Below are 15945 nucleotides of genomic sequence, written 5' to 3' on the forward strand. Positions count from 1 at the left end.
TTGTTTGATGGTTTTCTATGTTTGATAGCCGTAGTGTACACGGTTGGTCTGCATTGGTTATTTAACAGCTGGGAGGTTTGGAGCATGACTGTGTTTGTCAATAAACCAGACTAATAAAAAGTCCCACCTTTGCAGGTTGATTGTGACTACCCAATGAAGGGGTGGATGAGAAAATGTCAACAACTCACTAGTACAAAAAAAATAAAATAAATAAAATAAAAATTGCTCTGGGTGTGGCCCTTATTTTGTGGCTTAAATTTAGTTTTAAGGTGGTTTCACAAGGGTTGATGTGTTGAAACCTTACCCCACTGCATGCAAATGTTAAGGAGAGGCAGGGCCTTCAAGAGGTGGAGTTGGTGGAAAGCCCTTAGGCTAGTTGTCCTGGGAAGTTAAATATTCTAGAGGGAAGCTTGTGCTGTCTCTGGTGTTGAAAGAGCCTGCTGGCCTCTGAATTGCTCTCTGGCTTCTTTTGCCATCAGCTGAGAGGACTTCACCAGAGAGCAGCTGATGTTAGCTAGCACTGTGCTCTCAAATCTTCTGTAAGGCTAAACTCTTCTCTTTAGTAGTGGACCTTTAAATATGGAACCCACTTAAGGCAGAACTCAGAGGGGAGGGAGAAGGCCCACAGCCTTCATCCTTAGAAGTGGCTGCCTCTGGTCAGGCAGGCTTATTGTAAAGCACACAGAAGAGCAAGCTGGAGGTCTAGCACCAGTCTGTGGGACACCCAGGGAAATACGACCTCCCCGTAATCATCTTGTGAAGCTCCCTGAGCACTGGGTGAGCAGAAACTCCCAGATAATGCCAGACTGTTCCAGGATGTGCTCTTTCAGAATGACCTTTTCATTATAAAATCAAATACCCATGAGACCGTGGCCTTTGCTTCTATTGCCTGTCTTCCCATTCAGTTCTTCGTCTGGTGTCCACCTTTGTCACATAATCAGTGTTTGGTGAGATGATCGGCTCACCCTCCCGAAGGTGCCTTTAAGCCTTTAGTCTGAGTCTAGAATGTATAGCTTGCTTCATTTTCAAACTATTATCACCCTCCAACTTCCCAGGATGAAAGAGAGCGATATCAGCATTTCAGAGTCCCTGTGGGCAAGCTTGACTACATATAATTCATGGGCGAGAAGTAGGCTAACACGTCACATCACCTTGTAGCCAGGTACACCCTGCTTCTGATTCTCTGAGGCATGTCAACTGTGAAGTATTACCAAAGACATGGAAATGCATGTATGTAAGTCTTTGCCCCGCCCCCAACACACATATCAAATCCACCATGGCCACAGTCAGTGGAAGTTCTAGAAGAGCCTATAAGCCAGTACTGCAAACTGTGCTTCATGTACTCCACTGTTCTCCTAGCTGATTTAATGGGGAGGCAGTAGCTTCTCCAAGCTCAACAGCAATTAGCATTCAGACAAGCTCAACTGTCAGGGCCCTGCTTTTGCACTGAGCATTTCCGGGTGACATGTGTGAACACACATGCCACGAGAAGTTCAGCTCCCCGATCAAGTGGGGGATGGTTCCAGAGCAGGGGAAACAAACTCGGAGACAAAGGTGCATACAGAATTCTTTTATTTAACTTAACCCATGTGGTACTTTAACTACTAGAAAAAAGCAGAGTAATAGAAACTCAAGTGGCCTTAGCTTTAGCCATTCAAAATAGACAAAGTTTCTTTTTCATAATGTAAAGAATCCCGAGTATGTCGCAGTAACAGGAATAAATTCTTACAACAGAATATACAAAAACATTGAATTTTTTCATCTATTGATTTTTTTTAAATATAAACAGAGGGTTTTTTTAAAGGAATAATTTATACACAGAAAGTTATTTTATGTAACAAATTGGCCATATTGACATCTTTTTAAAACTTTTTTCTTTTTTAAGAAAAATTTTTAACAAGACAACTCAGAAATGCATTATTGGCGATGCATCTGTTCCATCAATACCTTCTGGTTTTTTTTTTTTTTTTTTTTTTTTTTAATCCCAGAGGTAGACAAACCCTGGCAAACCTCTCCCCCAACTTCACTGGTTTAGGAAGCAGACAGATTATGTCACCAGGCAGGCATCTGTCCCACCTGTGTCTGCACAATGCCCAACATCCACGAGAAACTCAAACGCCAAATCCAACCCATCTCAACCCAACCCACAAATGGTTCCTAGACCTTTCCCCCATAGTTAGACAATTCCAGATGTTTTCAACAATGGTATCTTCTGGAACGGTAGAGACATGGCCAATAATGCGCTGGGAGCCAAAGGACATGGATTTTAACTCTTAAAAAAATGGGGTGGGGGGAACATGTTGTGGTTTTTGTTAAAGAGTTTGTTCTGTATTGGAAAAATGTACCTTCAGCATTCGGCCTTAAATATAAGTAGGCACAGCCTTCATTGGGATCTGAGGCACATATGTATGTATGCCAAAGGCTTGCACATCAGAATTGTGTGATCACCGTGAAGCCAGTCTGTGTCCTGAAGCCCTCCCATGTCTATGACATTGCAGAACTGGGATCAACACCAGCCACATGAGCCAGATGCCACCAATGAACACCCCACATTGCTGGGTGGCAACACATTGCTATGTCCATGGTCAACAAGGGGCTTGGTACACTCCACAGGGAAAAGATCAGTAAAAGATGACTGCTTCCCCAGCTAAGAGTTCCAAGACCAAGATACTGAAGAATACAGAAGTACTTTTAAAACCACTGTCATTCCTTTTTTTTTTTTTTTTTCCTTTTTTACAAACTAGAGCACATAGCATTTGGGAAAGGGGGATGAACCACGGCTTGGGTCCAGAGGGTAGGAGTATTTTTTTTTTAATTTTTTTTTTTTTGGTTTTTTTATTTTGGCATATTGTAAAGCTAACTAGTAAACAAGTGTCAAAAAAAAAAAAAGAACACAAACACATATTTGCACACACAGAGGGGGAAAAGTGTTTTTAAATTACTTCCGGCAATTATAAACTACAAACATTTTATAAAATTATTCTATGTTCTTACAAAAATGCAATGAAACATTTAATTAGTTCTTGTAAACCAGATCTTCGTCAACTGACTACCCGTAATCTACTGGACTTAGAAGCCCGATTGGAAACGATAATGAGTGACTAGTTAAAAAAAAATGTTTACTGGAAAGATGCAGACACAAATGTGGACACACAAATCAGTGATTATGAAGTTCTCACATAAACAAAATAAAATAAATCCCTAGCATGCCCCAGACAACTCAACTGGTGAGGGTGATGGAGTCTGAGTTCTCCAACATGTGACTTAGCTCTGTAAGTTTCCAGAGCACAATGCTAAGTTTATTATCTGAAACCAAATGCCCACGATGACTCCACAGCCTCGACGTGGTCTCACGCCATCAGAAACCATCACGTCCAAATGTGGTCCAGGCTTCTTCCAAGCCCTTATGCCTCTGTCCCCAATTCTCTTCATGTCACTATCTCAGTTACCATGGCTTCCTAATGCATGGTCATCCCATCATTCCATCAAGGAGTTTGCGTCTCTAAATAACCATCCGGGTGTCAAAGTCGGAGGCCCAAAGTGAAGAAGCCCTCTGAACTGTCCAAGGTCTCTATCTTCAGTACCTCTGGCAAGAGAGGTTCACTTCAAACAAACATCCTATCTTGAAGTTCTCATTTGTACCACCACCTAGTTCAGAGCAGAGTGAGAAAGTCTGACCATCATCACTGGTTCAGAAGGAGTGGATCTTTCTGGTCCAGGTCTCCCAATGCTGCTGCTTAGCCCAGGAAATGAAAAGACATCAGACAAATACAAAAGTAATATAAAAAAAACCCCAAACTATAAATTCATTACTGTTAAAATGGGCCAAAGCCTATCAACAGGGTGGTATTGTCACGCAGGATGCCAACGTTTAGGAAAAGCGTTGCCTTCAACTGTGTGGCCACTCTCAGAGGACCCAACAATGACAACAGAGGTAAGCATCCTAGCCTTCTCACCCACCTGAGCTTGGTGTGACCTTGCCACAACAGCTTGCTTGCCTCAGGTACAGCCATTGCTGACAGGGGTGGGCTGCTAAGGAAGAGGCCCCAGGAGCTCACACTGGTTTAGAACTTGGCATCATCCATCTGTTAGCCCATCCAAGAAATACTACTGCATACCAAACACTTTGCCATCTGCTCATTTCACAATGATCACCTGTCTGTCTTATAAAGCTGCTTTTCCTACCATTGAATTGTCATAAGAAACAGGCTGGAAGGAGAGCTAATGATGGCCTTCAACAGTCTGTGTTCCAGGGAGGAGCCTCATTCCAACTAAGAGTCAAACATCATGGCATTCCTGAAAGGAGATGGGGTAGTGTGGGTGTCACACAGCTCAGGTTCGACTGTGTCTCCACAACTCAGCTCCTGCTGCCTCAAGGGAGGGCTGTGCGGGAGTAGGGAGTACACTTTAATGTTCACATCACCGGAAGGATGTGCCTCAGTGGTTCATGTTACTTCAAGCAGTGTGAGCTGCTGCCGGGGAAGGAGGTTGCATGGAAAAGGCCACAACTCAGCTTGGTAAGATTACTTGGAGCATATAAAGAGAAAAATCAGGAAGAGGCGGGAAGAATCAGCATGAAATTAGGCTAGAACTGTGGATACATGATGCCTTGCTATAGTCAAGGTGGGTGGGTCGGTCCAGCAAAATCACTGCACCATCATACAAGCAAACTTCTCTTTTATTGAAGTGTTTCTGGAGCATTTGTTATGATGGGCACTACACTGTTAGGTATTTTCTTCTACTGAAAGAAAAAAAATCTACATAAAACAACACCAGCAACTTGGACAATTAAAAAAAAAAAAACAAAAAAAAAAAAAAAACCCAAACAAAAAAAACAACCCCAAACCCTTAAAACCAGCTGAATGGTCTGTAGAAATCCAGTTGTGGAAACTGGTAGGTATGTGCAAAGGAGGGGAGAGGCCACTATACCATGGGATTGCCTAGAGTGTAGAGGAAAACCCTGATCAAACAGTATCTCCCAGGGACGCTGTGAGCTCCTAGGAACTCTGAGAAGGGCAGCATTCTGGCAGGAGACAAAGGACTCCTGAGCTTAACTCACAGTACTGAACTGTTAGCCAGTTCTCACACTGGGGCAAAATCACCCATGTTTCCCAGCTAAAGTCCCCAGGGCCTGTGAGAGCAGCTGCTGGAATTGAGGAGTGCACTGTCCACCCCTGTGAGCAGCAAAGTATTGGGATGGACAGAGGCAAAGCACAGGGAAGGCCTGGTGCCCACCACTGGCTGTCCAGCCTCAAGGAGGTTTGGTCAGTCCTTGTTTAGCCCTGGGGGGAGGGGAGTACAGCAGCCTGCAGGGGGTGCAGGCTTTGTCCTGCCCCCCTTATCATACTGGCCTTTCAGAAGCAGGGTGAGGGCAGGGCTCTCCAACTGCTGACATGGCTGTACCTCTGAGCGAAACCAATGCAAGACAGCAATGGTGCCATACCCCTGCCATAGTGCAGGCCTCAGTGGAGTGCAGAGTAGGCCAACAGGTGACCCTACATGTGCACACATTAGGACTTTCAGACAACCTATGTGTGGGCGCTTCCTGCCCTCAAAACCTGGGAGTTATCTTCTCTCTTAGGGGTGATATATGTTGGTCATTCAATCTGTATAAAGCTCTGTTCCAAAGTCAGCCAGGTGAGGATGGGCAAAGGACCCCCTCCACTGGTGCACTCTGGGCTCATGGGAGTGTTGGGTTGAAAGCAGGGAAACCTCTGAGGGAACCAGGTGAGGAAAAAAATAACCAAAGATGCCCCAGGAAAGGTAAGCTTTTGGAGAGGAGTTGGGGAGGCTGAGTGAGTTAGTGTTGCTTTGACCCCAGAATCCAGCCTGGCCTCTCTCTGCTTCACCCAGGTATATGGCCTGCGGTGTGGATGAGGTTACCAGTATCATTGGCCTACTGTCAGGTACTGAGAAGTGTGAGATGTATTTTTTTTTTATATATATATACACACATGAAAAATAAGAGTGAGGTAGATAAATGTTTGAAAAACAAAACACCCCTCAAACCAAAAACTGTCCCAACACACACCACATACACACACACACACACACACACACACACACACACACACACCCTTCCTTTTCCTCAGTATTTAAATTCATAATGGGGGCTTCTCTACAGTGATTAAAACAGATATCACAAAATAAATTAAAACTTCTAAATGTAATACCTTCTTAATAAGCATTTTTCTCCTCCTTTTTGTTAAGGGGAAACACTGTGGGGCAGAGGCTAGTGAGAGCTGTGAACCTTAAACTACAGACAAGCCAGAGAACTGCAAGCTTTCTTTCCTGTGTTTAAGCTCCAGTCATAACTGCAATAATCATCTTCCAGCTTTTTTCTTACTCATAATTTAATTATTTCCAACCCGGAAGCAACTCTCATGCTGTCACCACTCTGGTAAAAAGCGTTAAAAACTAAACAAAACAAGACCTCCAGGCCCAGAGGTCTGCCATTCTGGCTAAGGAACAGCAAATGACTCCAGGGCTACCGTAGAGTCACCTCTGCCCCGCCTGCCACTCAGGCCTTCTGACCTGGGAGTGGTCTCCAGAGTTCTACTGAGGCTGCTGCTTCTGGCCATGGGTGTTGGTACCCTGCACCTTGCTCACACGGACGACACCCATTCAGACATTCTGGTTCAAGACAGGCAGGTTGGTCTGGTGAGAGTGATGGCAGAGGGGCCGCTAGGCCATGCTCTGCTGTTCCCTGGGGAGTCAGCAGCCGTGTGTGTGTGTGTGTGTGTGTGTGTGTGTGTGTGTGTGTGTGTGTGTGTGTGTGTGTGTGTGTGTGTGTGTGTGTGTGTGTGTGTGTGTGTGTGTGTGTGTGTGTGTGTGTGTGTGTGTGTGTGTGTGTGTGTTTGTCAGCAGCCGTGTGTGGTTTGTGTGTGTGTTTTAAATATCCATAAAAAAATAATCCAAATGCCTACTGTCTGTAGTTAAAACTGCTATTGTATCCCCAAATATACGTGTGTGTGTGTGTGTGTGTGTGTGTGTGTGTGTGTGTGTGTGTGACAACCAAAATGAAAACAAAGAGGGAAGGCAAAGATGTGACTTTCAACAATGGGGACTATAAACACTAAACCAGGATGTGTGAGATTTTTAACCTTTTTTGTTTCTGACCTGAGTTTGTGGCATGTCTTGCAGGGTAACAGACTCCAATGCTGTGTGCAGGGAGGTGTAGGAATGAGAGCAGGGCCCAGCAGTACCCGGATCCTGGCTGCTCAGCCTCCTCAGTCCCTTACCAGCACTGCGCCCACAGAGTCTATGGGTTAAAAGATAATGAATGGGGTTGCAGGGAGCAGGGGAAGGAAGGAAGATGTATTTATAAAAAAGGCATCAAACAGTTCAAATTATGTTCTAGAAGCATCAGTTACTGGAGAAGAGGAAGAAAAAAAAAACACACTCTAGTACAAAGCATAGGAAGTTTCTTGGAGTGAGCAGAAAGGAAGAAGGGTAGACCTGAAAGTTTCATAGATTAAATCCACAGAGATAAAGAACAAAAAAAAAAAAAAAAATAGCAGCTTTTTTTTTTCCTGTACAGACGTATAGATGAATATCTGAACCGTAAAAAAGTTATAAAAGTGACATTAAAGACAATGTGTATGCAAATGTTTCATGGTCTAACATAGAACTGAGAGACCCATGAAGAAGTCCTAGTAACAGAGACCATGTCAAAGCTTAGACTACTTGGATCCACTGCCTGGTGCTGCAGCTATGATGTCTCTCAATCCCTTCCTAGCACATCTGCACCAATGGCTGGGCCGGAGTCCCTGGAACCCTTTTGCATCTCTGTCCCTTGGGGGCCAGGAGGGAGGCTGGGGAAAGGGGAGAAGGCTGGTATGAGGACCACCTTGACCCACAACCTGACCTTCAGGCTTGCTCATGGCCATTTCCTTCAGCATTCTTAGGGTGCTGTGGGTGGGTGGTGGGAAAGGAGTGAGGAGCCAGTTCAGCCTTCCCCTTCTTCAATGAGGGCAAGTTCCATCTTGCCCAGTTCTCCCAAACTGTAACCTAGTCGTCACAAAACAATGAGAGCCATGGGGATGTGGGCTAGAAGAGCACACCGAGAATAGTGGAGGCATCACTAATGTGTCTCTCAAATGGTATTATTAACTTGACGCCATGTTTCATCCTATGACTCTGGATAAAAGGAGATCAGCGCAGGGAGTGCGCATGAGGGAAAAAAAAAAAAAAAGAAACAGGATTTTGGCAAAATTTGGCAGCATAAAAATGATAACCATGGATGAACAATGGCTCTTTGAAAATTTCAGATGACACTAAAAAGGTTAAAGATACAGTTAAAAAATTCCATCTCAGTGTGTGCATTTTCTCTCTCTCTCCTTTTTTTTTTTTTTTTTTGTAAAGACCTATGGTGTCAGGCAGGTGTGTATGGGGTGATAAGGAGCCCCAGGGACAGCCATTAAGTCAATCTGATTTAAAAAAAAAAAAAAAAAAAAAAAAAAAAAGGCTTCCCGGCTGGGCTTTCAGCAAACATTTTTCCATTGTAAAGCAGAGAAAGGAGAGGCGAGAGAAAGTAGAAGAGAGGAAGAGAGGGAGAGGAGAGAGAGGGAAGGCAGAAGAGAAAGGCATAGAATGAGGAGACTCAATTCTCGAGTGTCCTGTTGCTATTAAGTGTTGTCATTAAGGTTTGCAGAGGCCCATGTCAGTTAAGGGTTCAGGTAGGGAAATAAAAAGCTGCTTGCATATTGAAAAAAGGAAGGTCCCAAATGTGTTTACTGCAGAGAAGCCGTCTCCCGTGGGCAGCAATGGCAGTTCTGAAGATCCACTGAGGTACAGGAGGCTTGTGAATAGATTGTTATGACCTGCTCTCCCCCTGCCCACTGAGTGGGCACACACGTTACTGTTTGCATGTGCTTCTGTGTCTGAGGATCAGCAGGTTGAAGACTGGGGCAGAGGCAAAGCCCTCTCGTTGGCTCGTCCCCCGTTCATGTGAGCGTAAGGCTGTCGCTCATCGAAACTGGCACGGAGAACCAGTACTCCAGGGCCTGGGCCATTCTCGGCCTTGTGTCCTGAGTGTCTTTCTGGCAGAGGCAGGGAGACTGAGGAGGCCGAGGGGTCCAGCGGTACGCTCTCCATGTTCTCGGGCTCCAGTTCCAGCTCCAGCTCTTCTGGCTCAGGAGGCTTGTTCTCCTCGCTGTAGTAGAAGGAGACCTCCTGAAAGCTGGGCTCCATCTCATCCTTGATGCTGCCAATGATCTCCAGGAAGGAGGGCCTCATCTTAGGGTTGTACTGCCAGCACATGCGCATGAGTTCAAACCTGAGGGAGAGAAGGAAGGGATGAGATGCAAGAGGCCTCTTGCTGATGTCAGAGTGGCCCAGAGGTTTGTAGCACCTCTGCACCCCTGGCTTCTCATCTGGATGCTTCTGGCATCCTACTATGTATCTGACCCAGCCATAGTGTCAAACCCAAACGCACTTCAAGTCTTGGTTCACGTAGAGTCTACCATGACAGGGCCACATTAGTGGTGGCAATGCTAAGAAATAAAACAACCTGTTTTCTCTCCTAGCCATGGTTCCAGAACCAGAATCAGGAATCCTTCATCTCCCACTAATGAGGATCACAGCTTCCCCGACAGCCATCATTCTCTGCACTCCCACCTAGGATATTTCTAAGCTTCTGCCTGGCACTATGGTGCCCCTGGCAGCGGGCCTGAGGAAGGAGGCGTTATGGGTGCCAGACAGAAGGACCACACATCCCAAGCTTGCTATCTCAAGCCAGCACCTACTTACTACATGTCTCACGAAGGCAGAGCCTGGCCCGGAAGATCCAGGCTGCCCCCAAGCAGAGTCCCAACAGAAACCTAAAGCCAGAGCTGCCTACAAGCCAGGGAAAGTACAGAGCACGAGTTTCTTCTACAAGCAAGGCCGAGGTAAGAACATAGGAAGCCCATGTGGCACCCCCATTTCTCCCACAGGTCACAAATCTCCATAACGTTCCCTCAGTCACATGGGCAGCAGCCACACATGACAGAAGAGGAAGGCTGCTCATGCAGCCAACAGCCTGACCAGAAAAGGCCTGGGTGAGCAACTGAAAACCTGAATGAATGTGTTCTGCTGACATGGGCACAGCCAAGGACCCCAACGCCCCATTCCCATGGGAGTGGTTCCCCAGTGATGCTCGGAGATGGTAAAACCTTTCTGAGGTCTGAGTGCAAACACCGACAGTGTGTATAGAAGATGTCTACTTTCACTTTGTCCCGCTGGGTATTTATGGCCTGAAGACTGTGTCCTATGGAGATGAATTAAACCAGTCTCTCCTTGTTAAGCTGTATGTAACCCTACTTCTTTGTTTATCTGTATGCAACTCCACTCCCTGCTCAACCATATACAACACACTGGGCTTCCAGAGCCCAGTCCACCCAACCCCAGCTTTTCTATATCCACGTGCTTGTCCTTTCTTCATTCCCTTGATGCCCCTGGTGAAGTCTGGTACCCATGCTGTGCAGGGCGCTGCACCCAGGCTTTGATAGATGGACAGGACAGAGAGAAGGGGTGGTCATGCTTCTGAGCAGGGCCACCCAGCAGCCCACATTCACAGAAGCCAAAGACCAAAGGACCTTCCACCTGTTTGGGTTTGCAACTCCTGCCTCAACAGATGCTTTACAGTGAAATCCACTAAATGGAACCCTGCATATGCAGGAACCTCACAGCACCCGGACGGGCCTCTAGCATTTCGTCAGGCTGATCACTAGACCACCAGTCACTTCTTTACAATGGGCCTTGCAAATAATCCCAAAGGGGAAAACCAATGCAAAAGCAGCCACAGGTAGGTATGAAGTGGCCTATGGAGAAAAAGGTACCGCTGCCCACCTGAACAGCTTCCTCAGAAGCCCTGGGTCAAGTTAGGTCCCCAGGACATTCAGAGTACTGCACCCAGGGCAGTAACTGAAGAGAGGATGGAAAGGGGTGAGCTGGAGATCCACCCAGAATTAAGCATTCTAGAGACCAATTATAGCCAGGCCAGATGCAGCTTGAAGCCTGTTTTTGTAAGTTCCATTCTACTGGAGCAGAGCTGGTTACGTATCACCTGTGGCTGTTTTTGAACTCTTTTGTAGGTTGAATAGTTAAAACAAAGGTTGTTTAGCTTACAACCCTACAATATTTACCATCTATCTATCTGGGGGTGAAAAAAAAAACAATAAGGTGGTCAATGCCTGTGTCACTGGCCAACTAGTTGTTTTCACTGGGGCCAAATGATGGTCCTAGCAGGACACACCAGGTTGCAGGGAGTCAGTAAGAGATCTGGGCATGGGGCCACATTAGTCCTCAAAAGCCAGAGATGTTTTTCTACTATAACAATTATAACCACTCTGATTTCATCGTTCGTTCGTTCGTTCGTTCGTTCATTCATTCATTCATTCATTCATTCATTCATTCATTCATTCATTCATTTCCAGACAGGGTTTCTCTGTAGCTTTGGAGCCTCTCCTGGATTATAGGACAAGGCTGGCCTCAAACTCACAGAGATCTGCCTGTCTCTACTTGGTATGTGCTGGGATTAAAGGTGTTCAACACCAACACCCAGCCTCATTTTATATATAAGGAAAAAGCACCAAGCAAAACACTTAAAAATTTGTCTAAAGTCACACAACTGGCGAGATAGAGTAGGAGTGAGGCTCTCTGTCAAACAATAGAGCTATACTTTAGTTACTTGAACAAGAGTAATCATGGTCCCAAACGGAGACTGCCCTCTCCTGGCAGTCCACAGTCACATCTCATGAGAGGATTTGGTTTGCATCCACAGCAGACAGGTAGCAAGCTCACCTATTCTGGTTAGGTGGCAAAGAAGCCTGTTCTCCCGGGTTCCCCATCATTTCCCCCATAAAATTAATCAAAATGGGATGTAGATATAAGGGACTCATCTCTGTGGCTGGGCTGCAATTTCCTCTCTGGCCGACTGGCGTATCCCTGAATATAAAAGTGCAACTGGGGGCAAGAACATGAGATATGTCTGGCTCCATGCCCTGTGGCCAGGGGTGGGGGCTGAGGAGGTGCCACCAGCAGGGCAGTGATGCGGTGACATCAGCACAAACAAGCCATGTGATGCCTCCCTTAAATCGTTCCAGAGTCAGTCCTTCCAGTGCTGCCCATAAAAGGAAGTCTTTTTGCTCTGTGCGATTTAAGACTTTGTTTTATACTCTTTCCACAAGAAAACTCTCCAGCAGACTGTGGGATTAATAAGCTGGTGAAATGCTTCTTCTAAAGAGCACATTTTAAAACCACTCGACGGCTCTGGTGAGTTAGAGCTGTATTTCACAGGGTATGTCCCTCTTTGAAGATATATACCCAGCTCCCCTAAAAACAGCTTCCAGGGAGAAAGGTCTATCCCTAGGGGTATATGCACACTGTTATTTCCATCCCCTCTTGGCTCTCTTGAGTCCCCAGCCACAACCCATGTCCTGAACTGGACAGGCACTGGCACACTGAGAGGTGCTAAGTAGCTGGTGTCTATAGCACTCCTGTTGCACTGAGTGTTAGGACTGTAGCATCCAGTGCTGACTCCATCCAGAGATCAGACTTTAGTCCTACAAGAGATGTGGGTCTCCTTCTAGCATCTCCCAACAGCCAAGGCTGTTTTAGGGGCTACTCCTCAGCTAGGACCTGAAGGGGGATGCTATACAGCTCAGGCGGTTCATGCCACAGCTCACCAGGCAGACACTATCATCTACCTATTTTGATCCTACTCAATCAATATATCTTGACAAAACCAGCTCAGCATTCCCAGCAACCCGGGGGCCTGAATCTGGGAAAGAAAAAACGCAAAAGCAGTCAGATTTGACTGAGTGTATCTCGGCTGTGTCTGGGCTGGTGATGCTGAGCTAATACAAAGTTCAAGTTCCTTCCTGAATCCTGCATCCTGAAGACTTGGCATGTGAGCTATGGACATGTTACTGGAACAAATGGTTCTGGCACTGAGTTTTTGTGGCTGAGCTTAAATCACCATTCCATCCTTCAGCATTAGGGCTGGGACCTGTGTGGTGATATTTTATTCATGATTTATGAAAGCTTGCCTAAGGATGCAGAAAGCAAAGCCAGCATCAAACTATAGAGATCAGGCAGTGGTAGTACACACCTTTAACCCCAGGACTCAGGATTAAGAGGCCGATGGATCTCTGTCAGTTCAAGGCCACCAAGGGATACATTAGAGTGATCAGTCTAAAAGAGAATTAGAGCTCACACCTTTAATTCCGGGACTCATGAGAGGTATTTAAGATACGACCAGGGTCTCAGAGCTGGCATTCATTCTCCAGCCACATTGAGGATAGGAAGACATTGAAGTCTCAGGATTCTCCAGCCACACTGAGGAAAGGCAGCAGCCTGAGATTTGGTGGAGCCAGGATCACTTTTCAGTCTGAGGGAGACAAAGAGCTAGTGGCTGGCTGCTTTGCTTTTCTAATATTCAGCTTGAAGTTTGAACCCCAGTATATGCCTCTGGGTCATTTATATTTCATGTTACGGACTTGCTTCAGGGTCTCCGGGTTCCATGAGCCCTGGGACTAGCCTCTGACCTCAGCAGGATTCACTGACAAATTTGTGTTCAAGGCACTGAAATACAGGGGTATTTGGAATATTTGTGCACAATGTAAAGATGTGCCTTTGCCTAAGGCACCTTCTGATTGGTTTAATAAAGAGGTAAATGGCCAATAGCTAGGCTAGAGAGAATAGGCAGGACTTCTGGGGGGAGGAGAGAAAGAGATAGGTAGATAGAGATAGACAGAGACACTGGGAGGAGGAATATAGGCAGATGATTTTGTCAGTGGAATCTGAACAAGTTGGATGTGCCATACTAAGATGAGGTAACCGAGCCACATGGCAGAATGTAGCCTTAAAAAATACGGGCTAGTGAAGTTATAAAAGCTAGTTGGGAAAAAGCCTAAGATTAAGCCAAGCTTTCATAATTAATAATAAATCTCTGGATCATTATTTGTGGGCTGGCAGTTCAAAGATAGTCTGACAAGAAAGCCTGCTACACAGGGGTAATGACGGGCTTTGTCTACAATTTAAACATGGTAACCAGTCCTGATCCAATCTCATAGCATTTGCTAGATTAATTCAAACCAAATCATGGCACTGACACTCATTCAGTTCAGGATACCCTCGGGCTTGACGGCAGCCTTTCCTCTAAGCTAGAATACTTTGTGATACCCAAGGCTGGACACTTGGCTACTCTGGAAGCAACCTGGTTCACATGCAGGCACAATGAGGCCACAACATGGCCAGGGAGGGCTGTTCCTGCCTCAGAACTACACAACTGAAGTCCTTCCTCTACATGAAACCCACCAGGTTTCAGACTGCTCTCAAGGGTGTTATTTACTGCCACAAAAGAATCCTGACCCCGAAACACATCTTCTCATCAGCACCCCAGCCGATTCAGAAGGACACCACACTCCCTGTGGAAGCCAGCTTGTCTCCTCCAATATGTTCTTTTCTTAGAAAGGAGACAAACCTGCCAAGGGGGTTCTCAATGGCAAAGCAGAAATGCCTCCTGAATCAATCACTTCTCGTTCAAGAGCAGCCTCTGTGTGTAAATTTCCTCCTCCCTCTATGCTGGGAACAGGGAGTCCACTGCCTTTCCCATGGCAGGTGGCTGTTTCCCAAGCGTATTAGATTCATACAGAAAAACCCAGTCAGCTGGAGATGGATCAACTTCAGGAGTCCCATGAGTTTCTGAGACAAATGTTTGCCCCAGTATAAAAAGAAAGAACAAAAACAATACCACTCCTGTGACCAGCCCTAAACCACAGGGACAAAACTCACACCTGTTCTTTTCAACTGTTTCTCGGCTTGTGAAACACCACTGATTCTAGTATCTGAATCTAATCTTATGTGGTAGACCCTCATGCCAATTTAGGGGCACACTGAGTTCCTTAAACTTTGCTTTAAATACTGACTGTTCTCCCAGTGGACTAGAATCAACACTGCTGTACCACTGAGGTGAGAGGAGGGCTGTGTGAGATGGGATGAGCAGCACGTAGGAGCCACAGAGCTTCTGAGTAGTCCCTGTGCATCGTGCAAACCTTCTGAAGTCACTTTAGAGAGGACACTGTGGGAGCACTCTCTTTGATGATGTCAGGGCATGGCAGGCAATGGACATGCCCGTGGCTCAGTATGGTTTGCTGCCTATTCAATTTTGTAAGGCCCTTCCAAGCAAGAGGGATTTCATACTTACAAGCAGTTGGGGACAGGGAGGGGCAAAATAAACAAACAAGCAAAACCCAAACAGGAGAATTTGGTAAGAAGGAAATGGGAGAAATGCAAATTTGATATAAAAATATATATAGCTTTAGTTGGGCTCCATTGACACAAGCCTGTAATGGCAGCATCAAGGGAGGCTGAGGCAGGAAGATTATCCCCAGGACCAGGCCAACCTGGGCTACATTCTCTCTCTCTCTCTCCCCCAAAGGCTCCGTACTTGCTGATTTTGGTATCTGCTCTACATCCCCGTGGCAGAGCTGAGGGGTAAAAATGAGCACATGGCCCATAGCACCACCAATAATATTCAGTCTGTTAGAGAAACTTCCTCGGTCTATGTGGCGTAGAAGAAGCAAGGTGCTATGTTGTGAAGTCTGAAGGATGCAGATGTGGAGAGGCCTGGAGTGGCCACAGACTCCAGGATCTCCAAACTGCCCCCAGCTGACCTCAGTCCTACAACTGCAAAGGGCTGACTCGTGCAAACCATCTGATGGAACCTCACGTGGGACAAGGCTGGTCCGCAACTTTCCTTCAACTTCACCAGATTCTAAGCACAGTCACTTGCACCTCTCTGTGGGGTCCCTGTCCACTGTCCACACATCCAGCCACCTCTGTGTGGGGTCCCTGTCCACTGTCCACACACCCAGCCTCCATCTGTACATCATTTCACCAACTGAGACTCCAATTGAGTCCATGCTTTATTGAGGAAGAGTAGGCAGGTATGAGTGTTTT

The 15945-nt window shown here is 46.1% G+C and overlaps 1 protein-coding gene across 1 annotated transcript in view; it reads right to left on the reverse strand.

Annotated features, from left to right (window-relative positions):
• Nucleotides 1-1555: 1555 nt before the first annotated feature.
• Igf1r (insulin like growth factor 1 receptor) overlaps nucleotides 1556-15945 on the reverse strand; it is a 292382-nt gene continuing 277992 nt past the window's right edge. The window contains exon 21 of the mRNA XM_027408129.2: nucleotides 1556-9277. Within this exon, the coding sequence (XP_027263930.1) occupies nucleotides 8890-9277 (388 nt within the window). The 3' untranslated portion in view covers nucleotides 1556-8889. The remainder of the gene's footprint in view (nucleotides 9278-15945) is intronic.

This window comes from Cricetulus griseus, chromosome 3 (assembly GCF_003668045.3).
Source record: "Cricetulus griseus strain 17A/GY chromosome 3, alternate assembly CriGri-PICRH-1.0, whole genome shotgun sequence".
Taxonomy (NCBI): Eukaryota; Metazoa; Chordata; class Mammalia; order Rodentia; family Cricetidae; genus Cricetulus; species Cricetulus griseus.